This window comes from Kogia breviceps, chromosome 4, assembly GCF_026419965.1.
Source record: "Kogia breviceps isolate mKogBre1 chromosome 4, mKogBre1 haplotype 1, whole genome shotgun sequence".
In the NCBI taxonomy this organism is placed as follows: Eukaryota; Metazoa; Chordata; class Mammalia; order Artiodactyla; family Physeteridae; genus Kogia; species Kogia breviceps.
Window position 1 is genome coordinate 30,613,055 of NC_081313.1, and position 27,103 is coordinate 30,640,157.

The 27,103-nt window shown below is 49.1% G+C and overlaps 1 protein-coding gene across 2 annotated transcripts; it reads right to left on the reverse strand.

Annotated features, from left to right (window-relative positions):
- Positions 1–26,360, reverse strand: GDNF (glial cell derived neurotrophic factor). 2 transcript variants are annotated; one of them, XM_059060279.2, is made up of 3 exons: positions 26,217–26,360; positions 21,319–21,495; positions 1–812 (listed from the first exon to the last, which is right to left on the reverse strand). In XM_059060279.2, exons 2-3 carry the CDS (start codon positions 21,467–21,469, stop codon positions 328–330), a joined length of 636 nt encoding a protein of 211 aa, XP_058916262.1. In that variant the 5' UTR covers positions 21,470–21,495; positions 26,217–26,360; the 3' UTR covers positions 1–327. The 2 variants fall into 2 exon arrangements, with proteins under 2 accessions (XP_058916262.1, XP_058916263.1); XM_059060280.2 differs by having other exon boundaries at positions 21,397–21,495; positions 26,217–26,290.
- Between the last annotated feature and the right edge of the window lie 743 nt (positions 26,361–27,103).

The following is a 27,103-nucleotide window of genomic DNA, read 5'->3' on the forward strand; positions in this document are numbered from 1 at the left end:
AGTGCATCCGCAACTGTACCCGTGACCGGCGACGGTGGACTGTATCGGATGAAACGATGGCAACACCCAAGCAGGGACACCAGCCCTGAGCTTCTGGTGACGCTGGCCGCCATCTGGGAGAATGCAGACAGCTGTTTTCTCTCTCTCCCGCCCAGTTTTCGGTCGCTGGATCTTCCTCTGCCAGGCTCCACAACGGCTGCCTGCCTCCTCCTCCTCGCCTCCTTGGTCCTTATCTTCCACTCCGGGCAAACATTTTCTGGGAACCTTGGTCCCTTTCTTTGCACTTTGTGGCAGGAATGCAATACACAGCGGTCTCTGGAGCGGGAGTCAGATACATCCACAGCGTTTGGCGGAATGCTTTCTCAGAATATGGTAAACCAGGTTATCGTCTAAAAAGGACAGGTCGTCATCGAAGGCGAGGGGTCTGCAACACGCCTGCCCGACTTTGTCACTCACCAGCCTTCTATTTTTGGACAAGTTTTTTAATATTTTGTCATACATTGTCTCGGCTGCATCGCATGAGCCGCTGCAGTACCTGAAAATGAGTTCCTCCTTGGTTTCGTAGCCCAAACCCAAGTCAGTGACATTCAGATGCACGGCAGTTAAGACGCACCCCCGATTTCGGCCCCTCTGGCCCCTCCGGCCTTTCCCTCGGGAACTCTCCGGGCTGGCGGCTGCAGCCTGCCGGTGGCGCTCTCGGCGAGGAAGCACGGCCATTTGTTTATCTGGTGACCTTTTCAGTCTTCTAATGGTGGCTTGTATAAAATCCATGACATCATCAAACTGATCAGGATAATCCTCTGGCATATTTGCTGTGCAACAAGAAAACAGAAATGGCCACATGAGACAACAGCAACGACCATTTCGAGGAGGCTCCAAGATCACAGTGTCTCCTAAAGGCGTCCAAGCTCGGCCTCACGGTGAAACTGCCAGCTCAGGGGCCACCATCACCCACTCCACCCCGACCCTGAGGACACAGGCCGGAAGGTACCCTCTAAGACTCCGCGGAAGGAAGTTCATCACTCGAAAGAGGAGACTGACACGGGGGAGGGGGTTTGTGTGTGACACCCTTCCTTCTGAAAACAAATCCTTAGAAGTGGAATTGCCATTTGAATAACATCTGCCATTTTGTAACGCGTCTGTATTGAGGGTGCTGATGCTGATCGAGGCCCCTTCTTCTTGTTCTGATAATGTAACCTACAGCTGTGGTTCTCAAATGTGAGTGTGGATTGGGGCTATGCTGGGATGCTCACGGAAATGCAGAGTCCTAGCCCGACCCTTAAGGGAAGCGTGGGGAGGGGCCAAGGAATCTGTATTTTTAACGAGCCCTGGAGAAATTCTGATGGGGGTGGTCCATGGAGCATACGTTGAGAAACGCTGTCTTAGAGGGTAAAAGAAGGATTAACCTTGGATTGGGCTTGGAAGACACTGCTACTTTCACCTGGAATACCGAGGCGTGCTCTTTCCTGAAATCCACCCCGACTTAACACCTCTGCTCAGCTGAGTGGGACGAGAACCATTTTGACAGATCACATGAAAAGCTCTTGAGCTCAACTATATTTTAGAGCTTCCTTAAAAAACATTAAGCCTACTTTTCACTAACACAGAGGCTAATTTACCACTTCTCTGGATTAGCATGACTTTAAAAATATATGGTCATACTGTAAGATGACATTAAAAAAAAAATTTTCATATATTTTATTTAACCTTATATTTCTTTTTTTTTTGAGTGTTTACAGTTAATGTATTTTCTTTCTTTTTTTTTTTTTTAACATCTTCATTGGAGTACCATTGCTCCACAATGGTGTGTCAGCTTCTGCTCTACCACAAAGCAAATCAGTTATACATATACATATGTCCCCATATCTCTTCCCTCTTGCGTCTCCCTCCCACCCTCCCTATCCCACCCCTCTAGGTGGTCACAAAGCACCGAGCTGATCTCCCTGTGCTATGCGGCTGCTTCCCACTAGCTATCTATTTTACCTTTGGTAGTGTATATATGTCCATGCCACTCTCTCACTTTGTCACAGCTTACCCTTCCCCCTCCCCCGTGTCCTCAAGTCCATTCTCTAGTAGGTCTGTGTCTTTATTCCTGTCTTGCGCCTAGGTTCTTCATGACCATTTTTTTTTTTTTTTTAGATTCCATATATATGTGTTAGCCTATGGTATTTGTTTTTCCCTTTCTGACTTACTTCACTCTGTATGACAGTCTCTAGGTCCATCCACCTCACTACAAATAACTCAATTTCGTTTCTTTTTATGGCTGAGTAATATTCCATTGTATATATGTGCCACATCTTCTTTACCAATTCATCTGTTGATGGACACTTGGAGGTTCCTTAAAAAACTAAAAAATAGAACTACCATATGCCCCAGAAATCCCACTACTGGGCATATACCCTGAGAAAACCACAATTCAGAAAGAGTCATGTACCAAAATGTTCATTGCAGCTCTGTTTACAATAGCCCGAACATGGAAGATGACACTTAAATGTATCATAGCAGTACATGGACTGAGACGCTGTTTGTGGGCAGATGGTGGGAGGGGGGTGTCCAGCCTCTGCTGCGGGCTGACACACGACTCCCACTGGCTTTGGTTGCAAAGAGGACAAGAGATGTGCATTTTAGGGAGATCACATGGAGGAATGATTGAGGTGATGCTTCTATGATGTTTGAGACCTTTGGGCAAACGCGTGAATTTTCAGTCTCTTGGCATTTTCTGCTGTGTTTCAAGCATTTGCTTTGGCTGATCAAGTAAGAGAAGAGGTACTTTGAACAACTGAATACACTTTTAAAAGAGGAAAGCAGTTCAAACTCCCATTTATTAGGTACTAAACCTTTTATGCTCCCCACCCAATTTTCAGGTAATTTAGTATGTTTAAGGTTATATGTGGCTTAGGACAATATGCCACAAAAGAGTTGTTAGCAAGAGGGAATTTTTTTTGCCAAGCCCATGTTAAAGCAGAGAAGGGTTACACTGTGCCTAACCCACATCAAATTGTTTTGTTATGAACAAATTGTTAAAACAGATATCAGGTATCCTGTTGTGTAAAACATAATCCAGCTAAGGCAACTTAATCATATCTATTTCTGTTTCTCTCTCTCTCTCTGTCTCATCTGTGTGTGTGTGTGTGTGTGTGTGTGTGTGTGTGTGTGTGTGTGTGTGTGTATGCAAAACATATGACATATAGTAATGAAAAGAGTGGGGATGGTGTGGAATTTCCAGATCACCTTGTTGTCCTAAATGTAAAATGTAAAATTTGGCACTGGATGGTTCTGTGCACAGAATTCTGGAAGCTGCTTCCACTGGTCTGTGCCCCATCGCCTCTTGCCCCCGAGCCCCTGCATTCCAGCTTTACCCTCCTTCAGTCTGTTTTCCACCTGGCAGCCAGAGCAACACTCTTAAAACTGTTAATGCAGCTCATGTCCCTCCTCTGCTCCAAGCCCTCCAATGGCTCCCCATTGCCCTTGGCATAAAAGCCAAAGTCCACACTGGCCCAAGGCCCTCCCTGACCTGGCCACCCACTCCGTCCCAGCCTTCGTTACCACTGACCTCGTATGCAACTTCCTTCTTCCTTACTGCCTCCCCCTCTGGCTTCTCTGGCCTACTCACTGTTCCTCAAACACAAGGTTTCTTAACCTCAGCACTACTGACATTTTGGGCTGGAACGTTCTTTCTTGTGGGAGCACTTGAGGATGTGTAGTCGCATCCCTGGCCTCTACCTGGGAGATGCCAGTAGTATCCCACAGCCCCATCCCAACAGTGACGAACTAAAGTGTCTCCAGATATTGCCAAAGGTCCCCTGGGGGCAAGATCATCGTGGTTGAGACCCACACAGATCAGAACACAAACAGGGACTCAGGCCCTTTGTGCTGGCTGTTCCCTCTCTGCCTGAAACACCGTTCCTGCAGAGTACCCAGTGGCTCACGCCCACATCCCCTTCAAGTCTTTGCTCAAATGTCGCCACCACCAAGCCCCACCTTGACCTCCCTGTTTCAAATGCAATCCCTCCCAAGCCCGGATCCAGACCCTCCTGCCCTCTTCCCTCCCCAGCATAATACTCACTACCTTCCAACACACTGTCTAACTTTCCTTATGTTGACTACTTGTTGTCCGTCTTCTCTGAGCGAATGTCACCTCCACGAGGCAGGGACCTTTGCGTGGCTTGCTCACCAGTGGATCCCAGGTGCCTACAATAGGATCTGGTCCCTGGAGGCCCACAGTGATTTCTGAATGAGTTAGGTCACTCTATGAGGGGAGAAAGAGAGTCCTTAATTTATCCAGGGGGCACTTGGGCTTCAGCTGAGAACCGCACCATGATGAAATGAGAGGCTCCAAAATAAAACGCCTCCGTCACGCAGGCAGCCGCAGTGCACCGAGTAGCACCGTCACCTCCCTCCTGCGAGTGAATAAGCAGCGCTAACCAAGCTCACTCCCTTGCCAGCTTCCGGCAGCTTTAAAGTGTCAGCTCTCAAAGCCCACTTCATCCTGAGGATTCAGAAAGGTTCTGGCTCCATGGGAGTAACGTTTTCTCAAGAAGGACTGGAAGAGTGGGAGAGCATTGGAATCGGAATTTGTCGTTTCCTCTGAACCGCTTCTACTGGACTTCCTTAGGAAGTTTCCTTCCTCCCTCCCTCCCCCTCTCCCTTCCTTTCCTCAGCTGTTTTAAAAAGAAAAATGTTGAATCGATAAAGAAGATGTGGCACATAGATACAATGGAATATTACTCAGCCATAAAAGGAAACAAAATTGAGTTATTTGTAGTGAGGTGGATGGACCTAGAGTCTGTCATACAGAGTGAAGTAAGTCAGAAAGAGAAAAACAAATACCATAGGCTAACACATATATATATGGAATCTAAAAGAAAAAAAAAAGGTTCTGAAGAACCTAGGGGCAGGACAGGAATAAAGACACAGATGTAGAGAATGGACTTGAGGACACGGGGAGGGGGAAGGGTAAGCTGGGACAAAGTGAGAGAGTGGCATGGACATATAGAAACTACCAAACGTAAAATAGATAGCTAGTGGGAAGCAGCCTCATGGCACAGGGAGATCAGCTCGGTGCTTTGTGACCACCTAGAGGGGTGGGAGGGAGACTCAAGAGGGAAGAGATATGGGGATATATGTATATGTATAGCTGATTCACTTTGTTCTAAAGCAGAAACTAACACACCATTGTAAAGCAATTATACTCCCAACAAAGATGTTAAAATTTTTTTTTTTTTGCCACACCAAACGGCTTGCAGGATTCTTAGTTCCCAGACCAGGGATTGAACCCAGACCACAGCAGTGAAAGTGCCACTGGACCACCAGGAAATTCCCTGAAAATTTTTTTAAAGCACTCTGCATTAAAGACATGAACTACTTATTTCAAAAAATGAGTTGCTTATGCTATTTGTGACTTTTTTCAATAATAAGCTATAAAAGAGGAAATTAGGTGTGCTCAGTTTCAAAAACCCATGCTTGAATAGAAGTCTGAACTTCCAAACCTAGTATGTTAGGGGTGATTAGTCAAAATACAGAAAAAAAAAGGTCTTCAAATTCCTAAAGAGACTCTGTTTTACAAAAGGATCCACATGATGGGGTCCCTGGCTCTTTTCAAGAACTCCTGAATAGATCATTAACTTAAGAACCTGGGAACATGGAAGTTAAAACTGATTGAGAATCAGCTGAGGATTAATCAGAAATAAGGATGAAATATTACTAAAATTTTAACATAAACGAATGGGAAAACATTAGACTTACAAAGGTTCAACTTACACTGGTTTAGAGACTCATTAATTTATAGAACATGATAAATTACATAATTTTATATTACTAGGGTTATAATGATGATTTGAATCAGCATTTATAATGTTCTTATTTATTGCCTGACACTTTCAAAGTTCTGGAAAAATGTTGTCCCTCCTTTTTAAGACATTTTGACCACATGACTCTGTCCACTGGCTTTGCTTGCCAGATAAAATACAGAATACCTAGTTAAATTTGAATTTCAGATAACTAGCAAATAAATTTTTAGTATAAGCAGTCCTCAGTAATGTTTGGGACATACTTATCCTTTGTTATGAGAACGTTTAGTTCCTTTTTCTTTATTTTAATTTCTGCTTGGCCTTTTTGGGGTGATGCGTTATAGCAGTGTGAATGCACCAAGTACTTATGCTTTTGGGTGAGGTGGTGAATGGATCATTAAGTCTGAATTAAAAGGCTTCCAGGCACCTGGGAAGCAGTCAATCTGTGTTTGATGTGTTAAACTAAACAGTGTAGGGGCTTCCCTGGTGGCGCAGTGGTTGAAAATCCTCCTGCCGATGCAGGGGGCACGGGTTCGAGCCCTGGTCCGGGAAGATCCCACATGCCACGGAGCAGCTAAGCCCGTGCGCCACAACTACTGAGCCTGTGCTCTAGAACCTGCGAGCCACAACTACTACTGAGCCTGCATGCTACAACTACTGAAGCCCATGCACCTAGAGCCTGTGCTCTGCAACAAAGAGAAGCCACCGCAATGAGAAGCCCGCGCACCGCAACGAAGAGTAGCCCCTGCTAGCGTACTAGAGAAAGCCCCCGCGCAGCAATGAAGACCCAATGCAGACAAAAATAAAAATAAAAAAATAAAAAGAAAGAGTGTAGCTAATGAGAACTGCTTTTGATGGGACATCTCCCTCGTACCTTGTCGTTAAGGTAGAAATGTTTATTTAAGCCTCAGGTTCAGGACGTAGGTGATTCTTATTGAACCGAAGGGATTCCCCCCTGCCCCCTTTCTTCTCTTTCTTGAACCATAGAGGAAAAAATAAATATTTATGCTGAAAGTTTTACATGGATATGAATTTTGGAAACTAGAAAAGGGCAACATTATATTTTCTACACCATAGAGCAAATTGGCCTATCTCTTCCAACTGAATTCCTAATCCCAGGCCTTTTGCTGCTGACTGAGTTCATTTCTAAAGAGACCTCAAGTTATCAACACTACGCATTTGGAGGGGGTATTGTGAGCCATGCCCCCACTGAGCCAATCTTTAGGGTCTCTGCAGAGGCCTCACACAGGACGCAGGCAAGTAAACTCCCTGGGAGACCAAGAAGCCCCCCCAGCTGGAATTCACTGAGCCAGGAGCAGCAAAGGGGTTGGGTTTGGATTAGTTCCCCAAATTAAGACTTAATGGCATATCACTTTCTTTATCCTATAAAGGGCTTGGCAGCATGTCAGCTACACAAATGGCCCTCGTTAGTATGAACTTTGATAGTAAAATACTTGCAAAGCACAAAAGAGGAGCATCGTTTTTAAAAAGTAAGTCAAACACTTGCCCATTTCCCAGACCCACTTGGACGCTAGATCTGGGAAAACATGGACATCTAAAAGATAAAGTTTTCGAAAAATCAAAACGCTCAAATGCATTTAAGTCATCCTTCAGGGTGCAACTAAATATTTTGGCATTATTCTATTTAAAATATTTTAACTTTGATGTGTCCTTTGTATAAACAATGTTATTTAAACAAATGAAACCTTCTACAGGGCCAGACTCTGGGAACAAACCAAACCATTCACTGCAGAGACTTTGCCCGCCTCGATTATGGGAAAACAGTAACATTACCTCAGGAACAAAGGCCTGGGATATTGACTCTCTGGTTAAAGTTAATTGAGTTTTTATAGGAACAATGGTGAGACCTCAGAGTACTCCTTGTAATAGCTGGAGCAAGAAGCACATAATTCAAATCATTATCTTGGCTAAGCTGGCATTTAGTGGACAAAGTATTCTTTTAAATGTTAGATTGTTTTTTTAAAGAGTATAGGTTAATTATATATATATATATTTTTTTCAGGTTAATTATATTTTAATCCAAGGGGTCATTTTATACTCCTATTGGGTTGTCCCCCTCCTCACCTGGCCTGGCTGGGTGTCTAAGCCAGTTTTCAGCCTGTCTTTGACCCGTGGGCCCATGAGGGAGACAGCGCAAGGTTGTGTAGAAAGCAGTGAGGAGGTGACCCCTTATCCGGAGTGGGGTGGGCCCTGAGGGGCCCAGGAAGGAGAGGGCTGGACCCTCGCACCCACAGTGGGCCTCTCCTACAGGAGCCGTCTTCCAGGCCAGAACTAGCCTCAAGGATGCAGAGGCTCTGGAGAGAAGGCCCAGGTGTTTCTCACTCTGGGGAGGACCCACCTCTGTACTTCAGCGAAAAACATCCAGCTTCTGTGTACTGGAAGGGCAAGGGTTAATACGCTGAGGTCCGCAGGGGTGACCTACTGCCTAGGTCAAGGCCACACAGGCGAGAGGCACATCTTCAATCAGCGCCTGGGTGCCCTCGCTCCAGGTGGTGCCCAGTTCTGGGGTGGGTTAGACCCTGGGTGTGAGGCCAGAGATGCTGTGCCTGCAGAGCCTCTTCTGAAAGGCTGTCTGCAAAAGGAGGCACGTGAAACCCCCCCGCCAGGGGGGAGGGCATTTAATCTGATATTCGTTGCCTACCTGTACCCCAGGTAAAGTACAAATTGCTCTGTAGACCAAGTATATAAAAAAGAGAAGTTCTGTGTGTGTGTGTATACACACACACACACATATACAAACATATATGTGTATATACACATATACACATGCATGTTTACATGAAAAGATCAGCCTAAGATTTATGTAACCTCTCAAGAAAATTCCCAACTAATGTCATTCTTTAGAGTGCTGTTTTTGCTTTTCAATAATGTACAAACATGATTTTCTTTCACTAATATTGCAGTATTATGAGAACTACATGATGGAGTCTAACCTTTTTTTTTTTTTTTTTTTTTTGGTACGCGGGCCTCTCACTGTTGTGGCCTCTCCCGTCGCGGAGCACAGGCTCCGGACGCGCAGGCTCAGCGGCCATGGCTCACGGGCCCAGCCGCTCCGCGGCATGTGGGATCCTCCCGGACCGGGGCACGAACCCGCGCCCCCTGCGTCGGCAGGCGGATTCTCAACCACTGCGCCACCAGGGAAGCCCCTAGTCTAACCTTTAAAATTCCCCACATTACAAAAAAATATGCATCATCTTCTATTTGAAATGACAGCTTCCTTGATGTACTTAGTATGACCAGTGTAAAGGTGGGATGGATGCCAGCCAGCATGAATTTTAACCCTGACAACATCCCTGGCAAGGCTAAAGTCGGGGTCGCATATTTATCTCTACTTCATGGATCAGGAAACTGAGGCTCAGAGAAGGTAAATATCTATCTGCCCAAGGCCACGTGGCTCATAAATGTAGACTCAGCTGGTTTTGGTTTCAAAGCTCAGACTTGTTCTAGGGCTCCAAGCTGCTTATCTGTTTTTAAGTAAACATTCCACTACGGTGCAGCTTGTCTAGTCTCGGGTGTGTGGTGACTTACTCTGGAAAGAGTGCAAGATATGCTGATTTCACCTGCACGCATTTACCACATTCAGAACAGGAAGTGAGAAATACACTTTCTATTGGAAAGTTCAGCGTGAACTGAGGTACATGAAGTAGATTCTAAAGTTAGGCTGCCATGGACCACAGAACACAGTAAATCGTCTCCAGAAAGGGAAAAGCATGCCGTTCAGGGGCATCTCTCCCACATCCTGGGTCTTGCGTATCACCCTAAGGCAGAACTGGCAATTTCCCAGTTAAAACCGGAAAACCGGCAGCCAAGGGCGGTGGCAGATTCAGACAGAGAGGCCCCGTCTCCGGAAACTCCTCAAACTCACGCTGGCACCGAGTGATGAAGTCTCACTGCAGAGCTGGAGAGGACAGAGCCTGGGATTCCAGTCCGGGGTCAGTCCCTGCCCAGCCTGTGCCCTTGGACGAGCCACTGGACCCTTCTGAGGTCGGCTAGCCCCTCTCGGGGGCCTTCCCCAGTGCTAATGCCCTAAGATGCGGACAGTCTAAGCCTTGGGGTCGCCCCCGTCAGGGAGAGGACTGCCTATGCTGATGCCCCAGCTGCATTCTGCTACCCGCCACCATCAGGGGCCCCAGGAGACCCCAGGAGAGGTGTTTTAGGTTCTAGCAGTTCTCAACCTTTGCTGTTTGCCTCTTGGTTCAACGTCTTGGTTACACCTGAAATAACCAAGTGCCTCTCAACTCACCAAGTCATCTTCCTATGTCTTATTTAGGAGAGGTGAAGAGATGTGTAGAAAGGGCCCTATACTTGTGTCTCAAAGCACCCAGGTTCTAGTGGGAGGTATCCTTACACCCCAGTCTCCATCTGTAAAGGTAGAGAAGGAGCCAATGACCTCTGAGGGGACACAGACACCCACATGCTGTAATCCTGCAGTCTCCCTCACCCAAGTGGCAAAATTGCCATTTTCTCAAAATCTCTATTTTATTCATTTCTGGTTTTGCTGCTTGGTCTTAGGACTCTAAGGCTAGAATCATCCACGGCAACTGCTACCAAATGCACTGTAAGAGCCCCACAGCTTGTCTTGGGGGCTGTTGACCCTTGTTTTTTACTTGACCTTCAGGGACCTCTGAAACGTGGGGCGTTAGTTCAGGAGAGTGTTGCAGTTCTCTGAAAACTTCAAAGTTCTGTCATCTGCTACTGTTTAAAAGTGTGGACTTTGGCACGTATTTGAACTAATTAAAGCACCCACGGATCCCTAAGTACTGGAATGCTGAGGCATCTCGTATCATGTGACGACCACCCTTCCTTTCCTATTTTGGACAGAATATTCATCTGGCATTACATAGACCATCCTGGTCAGAGTGGACTCGGGTTAACTTCAAGAGGGGTCCATAGCATCTGTTCTCCCATGAACAATCACCAGCTGAGGCAATTTACTAAGTCTCTGTGACCCCTGCCAGAGCTACCAGGGCATTCTCTCCATGACCAGTGGTTTGCTGGCAATAAAACATGACACAGGTTTATTTGAAAAGTATTTGCGTTGTAAAAACACCAGTGTTTTGTTGTTTTAAAAAAGCATTTCTGGATCCTCTCAAGACAGAAGAAAAGACCAACCAGTTCAAAATACAGAAAAAGAAGCCTTGGGTATACTTTTAAAGGCCATTTGCCCACCAGAATGCCATTTTAGTTACCAGATCCACCTTCTTTGACCAACATCCCCCATACTTACTAGCTATACCATGTCTTGACTACTTATCCTACAATTTAACTAAGAAAACTTGTCATCACTGTAATGGAAATTACTCTATGAATACAAATAGCCAAAAACTTCACTCAGGAAAGATGGACTACATTCATTTTGTTACTCAGCTTCTAATTGCCCTGCTCTAATTTCCACCTATGTGGTCCATACTTTTTATTATAGTGATGTTAATAATTTTATGATAATACAGAATGGCTCCCCTGAGGGGAAAAGGTCCATCCTTCTGCTTTTAAGTCAGGAAAACACTCAATAGGGTGTCCATTTGTTAGCTAATCCATGAACACCTGGTGTGAGCTAAAAGCAGACCACAGCCAGCTGTAAACACCTCATGCTCGAGTGCACACCAGGAGACCTGCTACTGCCCTTATAAAACACTTAACAGGGGAGGGAGAGAAAGTTACCCAGTAGGATGAAGTGTACAAAGCGCCCCTTGGGAAAATAATCCCTTGAGATGTTCTTGGAGGGGAAACCCCAAAGGAACCTGGAAAGCAAAAGAACCTGGCTTCTTCCTTCCCACAAAGCCCTGCCTGCAGCCTGAGAGGCCGCATGGTTCCACTGGGTCCTGCATTCAACTTCCCTGGGCCCTTCCCAGTGGGCCCACCTGAGCAGTGGGTAGAAGGAACTCGAAGGGCCTGAGGGACCTGGGCAAGAAGAGGAGGGATTAAGAAGCTGAAAGGAGAGTAAAGGGGGTGAAAGAAAAGTATTCTTTATCATTTGAGCCTGCCTGATGTATTCCTGTGGTCAGATGTGAGGAGGGACTTTCTACCCCTTGGTGGATGAATTTACTAGAATCTCAAAGACTCTTCGGGTAATTAGCTAGACATATTCAAAAACGGCTGCAGCTACAAAACCTCCACGCCTGACTTTTCTCCTTGCTGACGTAGCCAGAAGAGTTTCGTAGGAGAGAGGTGGGCTGGCAGGAAGTGATGTCATGTGGTATGGTCAAAAGAGTGAGTGCTCCCTCAGGCTTTCCTGGGTCCAGTCTGGTTAAGTTGATTAACCCTGTGCAGCCCCGATCTCCCCGGAAAGTGGGGAGAGTTACACGGAATGGAAGAAGATTTTCGGTTCAGCGCCTGAAAGTACTTAACAAACGGCACCCAAAGTAAGTCCCTGTGCCCGTTCTTCACTGACATTACACTGGAGGCAGTGGCGTGAAGACCAAGTCTGCTGGCTCTGGACAAAGGAGATGCAGACACTGGCCCCTTGTTTGTCCAGCACGTCCCGTGGAGGAGAAGGCCTGGAGGCCCCGGCATGGTGGTCTGTGGACAGAAGGCGCAGGCCTGTCTTGGGAGACTGGGCTGCCTCTTCTCTCTTCCTAGATATGCCCCCAAATGAACCACACAAACACCAACTGACTCCACAGCCCATGAACGATATTTTGTGTCCACCACGGCATAGATCGGTGTCTTCAAACTGTGGCATGCATCCCTCTGGGGGTACATGAGGACTTTCTACAGAGTCTCTGGGTAGTTTTAAGAGAAACAGTGTCCAGATCCTCAGATTCCACACGTGCTGCGTCCTAAGACTGGTCCACCTACGAATACTCCTGCAGCCATTTCTCCTCTCAACAATCATCCGTCTGCCTTCCTGCCCATCTCACTCATTTAACCGCGAGGCACTGTCTGGTGGATAGACACCTGTAAGGACAGTTCAGGTGTGCATGGCTCCTTGGGATAAACCGGTATCGGTGACTCGTGATGTGAGAACACGTCATCATGAACTTAGGATTCCAAAGATGTGTACCTGAATCTAATCATGTGGAAACAATCACACAAATCCAAACCGAAGAGCTGTCTGCAGAACAGCAGGCAAGACAGTCTAGACTTCTCAAAATGTTGTGGGAAAAAAGGCTTGGGAACTAATTCTAGATTAAAGGAGAATAAAGAGACATGACAATCAAATGTAAGTTGTGACCCTCGATTAAGGGAAAAAACTATGAAGAACATTATTGCCACAACTGGGGGCATCTGAATATGGACTATCTATTGGATAACAGTATTGTGTAAATGTTAAATTTCCTGAGACTGATAACTGAATTGTGGTTATATAAGGTAATGTCCTTGGCTCCTAGAAGGTTCATGCTGAACTAGTTATTATTATGTTTGCAAGTAATTCTCAAATGGTTTAGGAAAAAAAATGAAGCAAAATGCTAATGAAAGGTCAGTCTTGGTGAAAAGGGGACATGGGTATTCATTGTACTATGAACACTTACTGAAGTTCCATATGAATGAATCAAGAAATATCAGAGTAGGTGGTTCCACATTTCATTCTGTCCAGGCACTCATGGCAAGGCATGGTGCTTTATTTGTCTGTCTGTCCATCCACCCATCCATCTCTTCATCTTATAATTAGGATCCAGAGGTGTGGTTGTTGTCATGGACGTATACCAACATGTGCATTTGAAGTGAAAATGAAGTTGGACCTTTTCTGCCCAAAAAATAAGCTTACTTGAGCTGATTTGTTTAATAATTTTCCACGAATTGAATAAGTTACATTTGCAGCGCCAAGGTTTTGCCAAAAATAGATTTGAAGCACATATCTAGTTCCCAAATGGGCTGGAAATTGCATCTGCTACAACTATTTAAACTTGTGATAAAATTGCAGATATCACTTTAGAAGTAGGCAATACTTTTTCCACATAATTTTGTAGGTTTGCAAGCAAAAAAGTTTGAAGGCTTTAAAAACCATGCTCAGTTATACAATCATACAAAAGTGGGTTTTGTCTCTACTGAGCTAAGCAGTTGATTCCCAATAGTGACCCAAGATCTGTGTATGCAAACCCACTCCTGTTCCCACAGAGGCGATCACTCTGGCACGTGTGCAGTCACCCTTGGCTTCCCAAGTGGACGCTTCCTTCCCTGGGCGGAACAGAAGCCACCCGTGGACAAGTGCCTTCTCGAAGGCCTCCCAAATGCCATCAGCCTATCAAGCATCCTAGGAGACCTCACTTTGTCCCGAAGAGTTAGGGAGCCTTCTCTCACTGCAAAAAGCATTGATATTATAGGACTGTGCAGAGAAATACATGTTTCTCTCCCTAAAATGTCCTGATTTAGACTTCGAAATAGCCATAAATAATATGAGCCTAGGCCCACTGCAGCCGAAACAGGGATCAAAGAAAGGGCCTCAAGGAAATATAATATTCCTTGCTTCTTTCTATTAGTTTGCTCATTGATTTTCCTAGAAATACGTGTTTCAGTTAGTGAATACATTTTTAGCAAGCCAAGGTTTGTGTTTTCTTAATCTACTAAGTATGAGAGCAGCCTGTGTTAAGCCAGCATTATTGGCTTTGGGACTAGAAGTTTGAGGTTTGCTGACTTCACCACTTATTGGATTTGTGACCTTGAGCAAATCTCTAGGTCTCATTGCTTCACCTGTACAACGGGGATAAATAACATCTCCTCTTGTCCAGTATAGCTCAAGCCTACTCGATTTTAGGACAGTATGCAAAACCTATTTGTTAAAATAACAAATGCTGGAGAGCGTGTGGAGAAAAGAGAACCCTCCTACACTGTTGGTGGGAATGTAAACTGGTGCAGCCATTGTGGAAAACAGTATGGAATTTCCTCAGAAAACTAAAAATTGAATTGCCATATGATCCAGCAGTCCCACTCCTGGGCATATTTCTGGACAAAACTATAATTCAATAAGATATACATGTATCCCTATGTTCAAAGCAGCACTATTCACAATAGGCAAGACATGGAACAACCTAAATGGTCATCAACAAATGAATGGATAAAGAAGATGTGGTGTATATATATATATATATATATATATATATATATATATATATATATATAACGGAATACTACTCAGCCATAAAAAAGAATGAGATAATGCCATTTGCAGCAACATGGATGGACCTAGAGATTATCATAAGAAGTGAAGTAAGTCAGAAAGAGAAAGACAAATACCATATGATATCACTTATATGTGGGATCTAATCTAATGTAAAATATGACACAACTGAACTTATCTACGAAACAGAAATAGACTCACAGACATAGAGAACAGACTTGTGGTTACCAAGGGGGAAGGGGGGAGAGGGAGAGATGGTTTGGGAGTTTGGTATTAGCAGATGTAAACTATTATATATAGGATGGATAAACAACAAGGTCCTATTGTATAGCACAGGGAACTATATTCAATATCCTGTGATAAACCATAATGGAAAATAATATGAAAAAGAATGTATATATATGTACAACTGAATCACTTTGTTGTACAGCATGCTGTATAACAAAGTGAATCAGCTATACATATCCATATATCCCCATATGTCCTCCCTCTTGAGTCTCCCTCCCGCCCCTCTAGGTGGTCACAAAGCACCCAGCTGATCTCCCTGTGCTATGCGGCCGCTTCCCACTAGCTATCTCTTTTACATTTGGTAGTGTATATATGTCCACGCCACTCTCTCACTTCGTCCCAGCTTACCCTTCCCACTCTCTGTGTCTATTACAGGATATTGAATATAGTTCCCTGTGCTATACAGTAGGTCCTTGTTGTTTATCTATCCTATATATAATAGTTTGCATCTGCTAATACCAAACTCCCAATCCATCCCCCACCCCCTTTTCCCCTTTGGTAACCATAAGTTTGTTTTCTATGTCTGTGAGTCTATTTCTGTTCCGTAAATACGTTCATCTGTATGATACTAACTTAAGTTTTAATTTGTAGCTCTTCACTTATTTGAGGATTAACAGGTTGATTCAATTGTGCTTATACCTAGACACTTTAAAAGTAAGGGCACACTTCAAAATGAAAAATATGCCTATGCTATAGACTCGTGAAGCTTGGGACGTGAGTAAGTTTTGCCGCAAGAAGGCTTTGCAGTGAGATCCCGCTTGCTGCCTCCTGCTTGCTTGAGACACTCCGGCGGCACCCCGCTGCCATCAGAAACAGAGCAAGCACCTTCTTTTCCTGGATTTTACAGTAACTCATAATCTGGGTATCACCTACAGAGATATCCTAAATTTCACACTACTTCCCGCCACCTGTTCTCAGGACTTGGCGACGAGTCTGGCCTCCTCCTTGTATCCACCACCTGCCCCTTCCCCATATCGTGATCACAAATTTGCCTATGCTTCTCCTTGGTCTGGAATGTGCCCTTTTCCCTTTCCCTTCCTTTCCTAATACCCATCTTTCAAGTACCAGCTCAAATCCCCCCTCTCCCCCAAATTCTTTCCTGCTATAATCTCCAAATCCCAGTGACTTCATTGCTAGGAATTCTTACCATGACCACAGCTAACATACATGCCTTGATAGACATAGCTATCTCTCGGACTGACAGTCCACCCACCCACCCACCCATCGGGCTATCCATAGTTTACAACTAGATCATAAGCTATTTAAGTTCACAGTTTTGCCTTTTAGATGCCCACACAGCACCTAGAGCATGAAAGATATTTAATACTTGCTTCCTGATTGAGCTCAAGTGATTAATTAAAGAATACGTGTTTTAATTGAATAAAGGGCCTATGGACCATTAAGTGCTAAAGAAACAAAGATGAAAGGGACATTAGGAGGGGAAAATGCCAGATAGCTTTTATTTTTCTATCAGTGAAAGTAGAATCTTTTGAGAACAATTCTTTGGCTGTTGGATCGGCCTAAGGTCCTAAGACTGGCCAATTCAAATTAAGCCTGAAATAGATTTCTCTAAACAGCAACAGTTTGAAATAGGTCTTCAGACTGAGGCCAGAATGAGATGTTGGTCTCAGATCTCAAGTGAGAAATCAGTGCTTCCTAAAAGCCTGACATGCGATTTCCTGATTCCAGGACCCCTATCCCAAGTGGCACAGCCCTTTTTCAGCTTAGGGACCTTATTAAAGTATCATCTATTCATATAGTCCCTAAAATAATAAGAAGCAATAGATGGACGGCACTTATTTATTCTGAACTCTGAACCCACAACGTTAAATTTGAAAGCTTATAATTTAACCAGCTTATTGCACTAGAAGATTTCTTAGCCGAATAACAATGGGCTGAAAGTTTACTAAATTCAGTAACAGGTTTTTTTTGCTGAGTTTGTGAAACATCTGAAATATCCAGGTGGGATCACTTAAAACAGAAATACTCTATCTCAAGACAGGGAGCCTCCAACTCACAGCCCCCTTATCACCTACCTGTAGGGATCTTAGTGTGCCCTGGCTCCCTTCTTCCCATGGGGAGGGGGGTCTCCCTAACATGACCATGGGAATCTGGTGGGAACAATTCCATAGGAACTATGTGGGCTCAGAGAATGGGGAAGGGAAGGAGCTGTGAAACCTGGGAGGAGCCAGGGGGAGCTGACCCGGGGGTAGAATCCCAGGCAAGACTGGCCCGCCTACGTGCTGACCAACTGACTGTCTCTGGGACCCAAAATAGCCTCCCAGCAAGGTCTGCGTTTCTTTCACTCTCCATGCTTTGTCGGGCTGCTTGAAATTCCACCAGTTAGAGCAATGGCTTGGCAGGGGCTGAAGTGAACGTCTGTGGCGGGAGAAAAGGCATTCACTGGGTGCATGCTGCAAGGAGGAGGTTGGCAAGTACAATAGTTGTTTATGGGGCACAGGTTTTACAAAGCATTATCTCGTTTAACTCTCACAGCAGCCCCAGGAGGCGGGATGAACAGTATTCCTACTTTACAGATGAGGAAACTGCGCTTTAAGAGCTGTTAAGTAACAGCTGGGTAAGTGGCAAGCCTGGGATCCAAACCATAGACTGATCTGAACGTGTGAACGTGAGCTCTTGCTTGTTGAAACTCCATGATTTGCTCTATGCCCTCCTTCTGCAGATTATGGGACCTGGCAACCTGGGAAGAGACTCTAGCCCAATAATATTGTGAATTGTATCTCAGTTCTATCACGGTTTACACAGATTTTTGTGGGCTAGTCTGGGAGCTTGATACCTTGATTTGTAAGATGGTTTCTCTAGGAAAATTTGTGACTGGCTACCAAACTGGTAGAATATAACCCCATGAGATTACAATAAATTGTGAATTACCTGCAATTACAATTTAAGAATGCTCAGTGTTTCTTCTAGTTGGTTTCCGGTCACATAGAAAGCCCACCTTTTCAGCCCAAGGTTCTTCATGTTTAATTTTAGTTTACAAAGCTACCAAATTGCACCACACACTGTACCTTTACTAGAGAGTACATTTCATGAGGACAGGGGCTTTTGCCTGTGTACCAAGGATTCCCTAGCACCTAGGACAGTGCCTTGCACGTACAGGCACACATTAATTACTTGTTGAATGAATACGTGCTTTCAGATCACAAATTTTTAAAAACCATCCTCCTGCCATCATGGAACTCTGGCACTTTGGACAAGCTGCTTTACATCTTTAGGCTTGGGGACCATAGGAGTACCTTTGGGCTCTAAAATGCTATGACATCTGTGCGTATAACCTTCTGGTTTCGCTTTTTAGATGCCTCAGGCCTGCTCTAATCGCCCTTTGGAGAAGATATGGGTAAAAAGCAAAATAAAAAAAAAAAAAAACAACCAAAGATGGTGAAAGGGAAAAGTCTTGGATGCCCCAAAAGGAAAATCACAAGTCTTTGAGTTTAGACAAGTTCAAAGTTGCTACGGGAGGCAGCCACAGTCCATGAACTTTATTGTCAACCTCTAGGCAAACGAGTAAGCCAGTTATGAATTCTACTTGGTTGGTTCAGCTCATGATAATGGTAGGAACAGAATTCTGGCTGTTTCATTTATATTGGAACCAGCAAAATACATGCAACCTCAAAGGTGTGTGTGTGGACAGGGTGCAGTCCAGTCCCCTTTAAACAGCACAGAATGACTCAAGGTGGCATGAAAGAGCCTTTGCTCAATCACTAAGTTACAAGCATTTGAAAAGAAGATGGACCAGTATGTATGGTACTTTCTATTTTCAAATGAAACGAGTGAATGAATGTTTTTCTACATAAGCCTTAACCAGTTGCATGGCGTACAGTGCAGGATATAAATGTCGGCGCTGTGACAGGAGCATGTTGACAATGGTTGAGTGTTCAAAGTCTGCACATTGTCATTATTCCGCCTTCCCCGCCTGACAGCTTGCTGCCGAATTGAACATACCTGGAAAGAAGTCAATTTGGCTTAGAACGCAGCTCCCTTTCTCTTTGGGAACATTTCTCTTTCAAGGATCTATTGGGTCTTCCCATAGATAAAACAGAATCAGGTGTGTTCTGCTGGTTCTAATGTAAACACAGTGGTCAGAATCTTGTCCATTGATGACTTAGCGTCAGTTTTGGAAGAGGGAAGTGATCTCCCTTTCCCCAGAGCCCCCAGCTACCGCCTTACGGCTACCTTGCTTGCTTTGTGACTGCCTGTTCCTTACATGAGGCACGGATTTTCTTAGGGTATTATCAAGCCATAGGGATTCAACCCTGACTATACATTAGACTCACTTGGGGAACATCTAAATATCTAGATGCCCAGGCCACGACCCAAACCAATGAGATCAGAATCTCTCCCGGTGAAGCCCAGCATCAGCAGTCATTAAAGTTCCCCAGGTGAGTCCAGTGAGCAGGGGACTTTTCTTATGAGTCTTTTTCCCAAAGAAAGGTTAGGGTGGAGTGCGCAGGTGTGGGGGGAAGTTCTGGGGGTGGGCAATCTCATGGTCATTGGCATTTTGGAGCGGAAAGGCCTTCCTGTAGAGCTATAAACTGTTCATTGAGTTCTGTAGTAAGTAATTTGTCCAAGGTCACAGAATTAGCCAAAAGCAGAGCCAGCACCAGGAGCCAGCATTAAATAAGCCTAGGTAGACAGGGTACTAATATGCTAATTAAACCTCCATGAATTCATCAGCTTCATAATCAGGCACAGTCATTTTTCTCTCCAGAATGTCTTGGTTAGAAAACGATTACCTTCCACTGTGTTCCTGTTCCTCTGACCTAGGCTGCTTGAACCAATGAAAGGCCACTTACTCAGCCCTCGTGGGTACAGTTCTGAAGACAGTGGCACTAAAGGGCATTTTACGTTTCTACTGCAGAAACATTGTATACGCTAAGATGGAAACTCGTGGTTGAAACCACAGCCTTTAAAAATAAGTTTATACAACTAATGGACAGAAACTCTTGGAACAGTTCCTTCAGTTTCAAGGGATCAACTGTGTTCTCTTTCTAACCCTAAGTCACTCTTGAAGTCTTAATTTGCCTTAGAAAAATGCACTTTTTCTTTTCCCTGGGACTTCTGGAAGGCGATGCTTTAATTGTTGTAATTAAGCATAAGATAAGCACATCACATTTCCTGGGCGATTTTTAGCCCAAGGCCATAGGTTTGGGGGACTCTAGCATACAGTTGACTCTGGGACCCTTTCTACAGTGCATGTTTCAAATGCAAAATAGCCTGAAGGGTAACAGGAGTGGTGAGTGGTTATGGTGACACTTTAGTTTGAGGTTGTGCAAATTCTCTGCTGCTACCTTTGTTAGCTACATACCTCCCCAATAATCTCTAACTTGTGATGAAGCATACTCTGCTTTATGCAATAGATAAACTTCTCGAGAGCGGAGGGCAGATTATATCAAATCATAGTTGACGTGCCCTGATAATCTAAGACAGTTTTGAGAGGCAAATCACAGACTCGTTTCCTAATATTAATAACCTGGCCTTTTCTTCAGAGTTAACACTGTGTGTTAATGTGTGGAGTGAACGATGGTTTGTTTGGTTCTTTTCCCCCTAGCCCCAGCTAGCACTATGCATCGTTGTCTTTCTAGAACTGGAACTTTTCTGAACAGATCTGACACTGCCCAGATGCTTGTTCTGGAAATCAAGGCCCTTCTGTGTTTTCTCTGACTCTGGCTTGGTTTTGTGAAACCTCAGCCTCTTCCCTTGCAAGGGCAGTTTAGGATGGAAATGAAATTGTTTTCAGAATTCGGCACAGCCAGGTACACCCAGAGAAAGAGGGCTTTGGAAGAAAAAACGGGTTGGGGTGTGTATATGTGTGGTGGGGAAGCAGAGGAAAGGAGACAACTGAGTGTTCTCCTACGGTGGTGGTGGTGGTGGTACTGCTGGGGAAAACAGCTGTTCCCCGGAACGCTAAATGAGCGGCAGGAAAATGTGTTACCCCCCGTGCTGGGCAAAACCAGCGCGTGACACATACAGACTAGGTGTCGGGGTCCGGGGTTACCAAGTCGGTGGCTACGAACCGCGAGGGGGCGTCGGCGCCAGCGCGGCTCTGCCCGGGGTCGGGAGGCCACACTGCGGTCGGGGCTGACTTGGGGTGCGTGCGAGCGGCGGGTGGGGTGAGCCCCGCGGGGAGGGAACGGTTCTTACAGTCACTGCTCGGCGCGAAGGGCGCGCGGCGGCGGCCGAGGGAGCGGTCTTCGGCGGGCGCCTCGGGAGGCCTCTTACCGGCGGGCAGCGGGTAGGCGGACGCGGTGTGGAGCAGCACCAGGCAGACAGCCACGACATCCCATAACTTCATCTTAGAGTCCCGTCCGGCGGCGGCACCTGGGCGGGCGGGCGGGCGGGCGAGAGAACCGGGGAGAGCGCGTTAGGCCTGGACGCCGAGGGCCGCCGCGCTGCCCGGGGCGCCTCGGCCGCGCGGGTCCTCGGGGCTCCCCTCCAAACTCGGCACCGCCCTCCTCCCGGACCGCGGCAGCCCGGCGATTCCCCGGGCACCCCCGCCCCCCTCCTTCCTTCCCAGCCGCCTGCTCGTCCCCGCTCCTGGGTGCACCTCCCTGGCGGCCATCCCACAAGTGCCCTTCTCTTCCGCCACCGGATCCCAGGGGTCGGATTTTCGAGCAGCGCCGCTGCCCCCGCCGGTACCAACACGACGACACCAGCACTGGCGCGCAACCCCGCTCACCCCCGCGCTTCCTGGGGGGGGGGGACCGGGCAACCCTCACCCTGTGCTTCCCGCCCCGTCCAGCAGCTCCCACAGGCCCCGGGGAAGAGCCCTGGACCCAAGCAAGAGACCAGCCTTTTATTTTAGGAATAAAATCAAGTGCGGGACCGCCCGGGGTCCCGATCCTGCGCTCAGCTAGGCGGAGGCTGGCTCTGCGGCACCACTAACCTCGCCCGAGCTTTACACCTCCCACTTAACTTAGTATTTTGTCGTCGGAACAAGAAGTTAGTAGGGACTTGGAGACTTTGGGGCTGTCCGGGGAATATCTGCGTTAAGTTACTTCACTTCCCAAAGCTTCAACTCGGTTTAAAATACGACTTCCATTTCTTAAGGTTATGAATATTAACAGAGGAAAAGGCCTAGCCAAGCAGAAAGTAAGCGCTCAGTAAGTGCTTTAGCGTTACTGTTAGGTAGCGATTGCCTTTGTCTTGAAAATGTTCGTGGTGACCCCGAACGCCTTCTTTATTTTTGCAGTGTTGCGAGACTCTGGCCTTAAATCCCTTCCCCTCGCACAGGAGTTGCGAGCTCCCCACGGCCGGTCACAGCCACTCCTGGACAACTGCACCCGGTCCGGGACGCTACCAGGAGGTCTAGACCAGGAAAGGGTGCGCGGTGGGGCTCAGGTCCTCTGAGTCAGGGGCCTCCGTTTGGTCTGTCACTCCGCACACCCCTAGAAAGGAGGGTCACGCAGCAGGGGGCTGGTGAGGAAACAGGCCCCCTCAACTCGGGGCCAAGCCCCACACAATTAGGAGGTGGCGGGAGACCCGGGCGCCTTGGGGTGCGGTGTTACCCACTGCCTCCCCAATGCCAGTGTTCCGTTTACAAGGGCTACGACGCTCATGCACTTGATTATCCTCTTTCCTCCAAATAAAAGGGATTCTTAGGAAAATCTCCTTGAACTTTTTCCGTGGGAGAGAGTAAGAGTTTCCAGGTAAAAACAAAAACCTCGGCCCCTTTCCTCTCCATTAGCAGCCAGGAGCGCCCGCCTCCCTTCCAGCAACCGCCCCCCATCTCCACCCAGAACTCCCGCCCGGCTTCCGGTGCAGGCCACCCGGGGAAGCGTTTCATTCGACCGCCACCTCCCACTGCTGCGGAGACGAATGCATTTTCCATCCTTTGGGCGTCTGTTTGTTCGCTATGCAGCTGTTGGGCTCGGGGAGTCTGTAGGGACTATAGGAACTCCGAAAACCTGCAGCTCCGGGCGCCCCACGCCCCGCTGGCTGATTTACAAACCCGGGGAAAAGGAAAGGCTCTGGGTTGGGGCGCGGGGGCCCAGGCAACACCTCACCCAGGCCGTGCAAAACGAGCCCCGCGAGGCGCTCGAGCAGAGAGGACTGGGGAACGCGAGGCCTCCCGCTCCCTCGCCGAGGGCCCGCTCGCCGGTGCGTGCGAACTGGCTGGCGGCCCTGAGGGGCGGGGAGGAGCGGGATTAATGCGCTCTCCCAAATCGCGGTGGCCGCGGGCAGGAAGCGACAGAGGCACCAGATTTCCCTTCCGCATTAAGAGGGTTTTTCCTTTTTTACTGCTTGGCCGACGGAGGGCTTTTTAAATTGGACGTGGAGATCCTCAATTAGAAGTGTGGCGAAGCTGGCAAAAGAGTTCAGCGGAAAACTCCCCGCCTGGCCAAAGGAGGCTCCCGGCTCGGGCTCCCGCCCTCCGCGGGGTGCGGCGCAGGCCACGAAAAGAGCTCTCCCACCTGCCCCGGACGGGGAGGGCGCATTCTTCCCTCTGAGCACGGCCGGGGCAGGCTGCAGCCGGAGCGGCTCTTTAGCTCCCGGTATTTGCCGAGAGGAGCAAGAGGACGGAATCCGGCGGCTCGCATTCACAGCGGTCCCCGCAGAGGTTTTCCCCACACCCCACACACACCCCGCGGCTTCCCTGATGGTCTCTTTATCGCTTTCTTAAAGCACATCTGTCCGACGTGTTTCTGCCGCAACCGTCCGCCTTTGCTACGAGCGCGAACTGCGGAACGCGCTGCCACGTGCGGTAACCGAGCTCTCCTCCCGAAGTCGGCTCCGCCAGGTGCCCCCGCACCCACCCTCGTACCCTCCAGGCTGGTTCCCCTCTGCGCCCAGGACTTACGCGCCCGACAGGGCAAAAGGGGAGCGTCGCGGGCGCCGGCACCTGGTGGTCCCCAAGTCCAGGGCGGAAAGGGCGTCCCAAGAGCCAAAAGTGCCGGCAGAAGCCGCCGCTCGCCGCGGGGCGCTTCTGGGTTCCCAGCACCAGAGGGCACCAGAAACCGCCGGAGTCCTGGAGCGCCCACGCGGCTGGGGCTGCGTTGTCATTTTAAGCATAGAACCGATGAACGAGCACTCCCCCTACAATCCTTCCCCAGATGCAAATTACCCCCCCCCCCCGGAACTTCTGGATGTCCTCCCGAGCATCCCTGCTTTTCAGGCTTCTAGCCCTCTTCACCCCCACTCCCTAATTTTTCTTTACCCACCTCACTTAAGCTGGTTCCTCGGCAACCTGCTTTTTGAACTCCCCCCCCCCCCCCGCCCCGAGTCACGGTGACAGCTTCAGCTCGTGTGAGCGCTGCCGCCGCCAGCGCCTTCTTGTGTCTGGCAGGCTGGGAGGTTTGTCTGGGCTTTGCCTTCGAGATCCAGGTCTCAGGAGGAGACAAGGGAGGCGGGGGTGGGTGGGTGGCGGCGTGCTGTAACTCGGGGGCTTTCTTTGGGGATAGGGACAGAAGTTGCTGAAAAGATGAACTGCTTTTCTTAACTGTGTCTTGTGTCCTGGACGGACGGAGGACTTAACTCTGTCGGGCCCAAGACCAGAGGAGGAAAAAGAATGAGCGCCGCCTTCTGCAGACAGTCTGGGAAGGGGTCTGTCTGTTAAAGGGCCCGAGGCCGGGTGCCAGACCCAGGGGCAGCCGAACCCCTTGCGAGGGTGGGCTGGGGACGCGGCGGGCTCCCCAAACACCTGACACTTGTTGAAAAGGCGACACTGTCCCTGAACCCCGCCGAAGCGAAGACGTGGCGAAACTGTGAGGGCGAGACCTGGTCGCGGCTGGGCGGAAGCCCAGCAGCTCCCCTCTTGCAGGGCTTTGCGGGAAGAGGTGCGTGCGTCAGCTTGGCAGCAGCACCTCTTCCTTGGGACACTGAAGTGTATGTTCAAGATGGCCTAGATGGGTGGGGCGGGGAGGGAGGTCCAGGAGGGAGGGGATATATGTATACATATAGCTGATTCACTTCACTGTACGGCAGAAACTAACACAACATTGTAAACCACTTATACTCTCCCCGCAAATATACTGTGGAAGAGTGGAGTGCGCTCTAGCACATCCGCGGCAGGGCTCGGAAGAATTGTGTTTGTCCCCACCAATGAGCAAAAGTGTTGCGAGCGCGGGGCTGGGCAGCTCCCACGGGCCGCGCACGTCGGCTCTGCGGCCGCGTGTGCCAGCCCCGAAACGAGGGAGGCGTCAGGAGGCTGGGGGTTCCGGCGAGAGTCATTCCCCGCCCCGAAGAGGGTTCGTTTTCACCCGCCGGGTCTGGAAACCAAACGACAGCGAAATCAGCCCTGAGGCTGTGCCAGGGTGGCGGCGGGGGTGTTACTGGGGGAGGTGGCACAAGTACAGACGAAAGTCATTCAACCCATCACCGAGGTGGCTTCGGGGAGACCTTGAGAAGGTTCCAGAGTCTGCTCGAGGCGGAGGCCCTGGTCCTGGACGGTTCAGGAAGCCCGTCTCTTAAGCTTGACGGGGATGGTGAGGTGGGATTTCGGGCATTAGGAAAGTGCCAGCAACCGGGTTCCGACTAGGGCTAGGAATGTAGATTTGCAAGACCGCTCCGGAGGAGGTGAGCTCTCTATTTTTAGGTTCTCAGCACCTTTGCAGCAGTTCCTCCCGGGGCCTACACTTTTCCTTGGAACAGACCAAACCCAGTTACACTCCCGGTAATGATATCTATGCAGCTGCGCGTCCACAGAGAAACCCAACTCTGGTCGTGGTGGGTTCAAAGGCGATTCCAGTCCCGCACCTTCCCGGGACTTGACGGAAGAGCACCTCGCCGAATCGGGGAGGGACACTGCCCCTGTCGGATATGCCCGGGTCCAGAGGCAGCAGGGGCACCAGAGATTTTTGCCCACGAGGAAAGGCAACCTGCCCCTCCGCAAACCCAGCCTCTCCCCGGTTCCACTTCTCTCTCTCTCTCTCTTCTGCCCTCCCGGCGCTTCGGTTCCCTCTAGTGTCCCCTCTTTCTAGTCTCACCGCCTGCTCTGGGGTCCAGCCGCGCCCCCTCTGTCTCCAGCGCCGCACAGCCCGACGCGCCCGCTGGCGACTCAGGCGCCACCCGCCCGCTCCCCCCAGGCCCGCTCCCCGGCTTACCTCGGATCCGGTCTCCGCAGACCTCCAGTTGGACATTAACTCCAGGAGCCCCAAGTCCCAGCCAGGAGAGCCATCCGGGCCGAGGGCAGGAGCGCGGAGCCCCGCCCGATAGGTCAGGGGCACGAGTTCGCAATCCTGAGGCTGCTCGGGGCAGCAAGGGCGCGCAGGAGGCGGCGGCCAAGGCTCCCGCCGCCGCCGCCGCCGCCGCTGCCGCCGCCGCCGCGAGAAGGGCGAGGGAGGCAGACAGCTCCCCCGCCGGCTCCCCGCAACCCCAGAAGCCGAGGTCCGAGCAGCTGCTGCTGCCTTGGGTGCGGGGTGACAGGGCTGCGCGCGCCGCGCTTTTAGCCCGGGCTGCGCGGGCGCGGGGCGCGGCGGCCGGTTCAGCGGCGGCGGACGCGCTCTGCGCCTTCTCTGGACGCAGCGCCTGGGAGCACGAGACGCGCCGGGCTGATGCTGCCGCCGGAGCTGAGGTCTGGCCTGGAAATCCGAACGAGACACCACGTCAACCGGCGCCGAGAGTCCCGTGAAGACATGAGGGCGCCAGGAGCGCAGGCTGGTCCTTGAGAGCCCGGTCCGGGGGACCGGGGTGGGGGAGGGGAGGCGCGGGGCCCCGTGAGGGGAGGGGTCTAGAGTCAGCGGTGGCGGGGAGGGAACGGAGAACAGTGAGGAGGCGCCCGAGCTCCCGAGGCGGGGGCTCGGGGTGCGAGTGGGTGACGCGAGGCGCCCCTCCCCGGGGTGCAGGGAGAGAGCGCTCAGCGCGTGGAGACGCTGCCGGGCTCGCGCCTCCTCCTCGCCGGGTAGATCCGGAGGAACGTGCGGAGCTCTGCGCAGACGAACCGAAGGGAGCAATCCGAACTTGACCGCGGCGCCCGCGCCCGGTTTCGCCC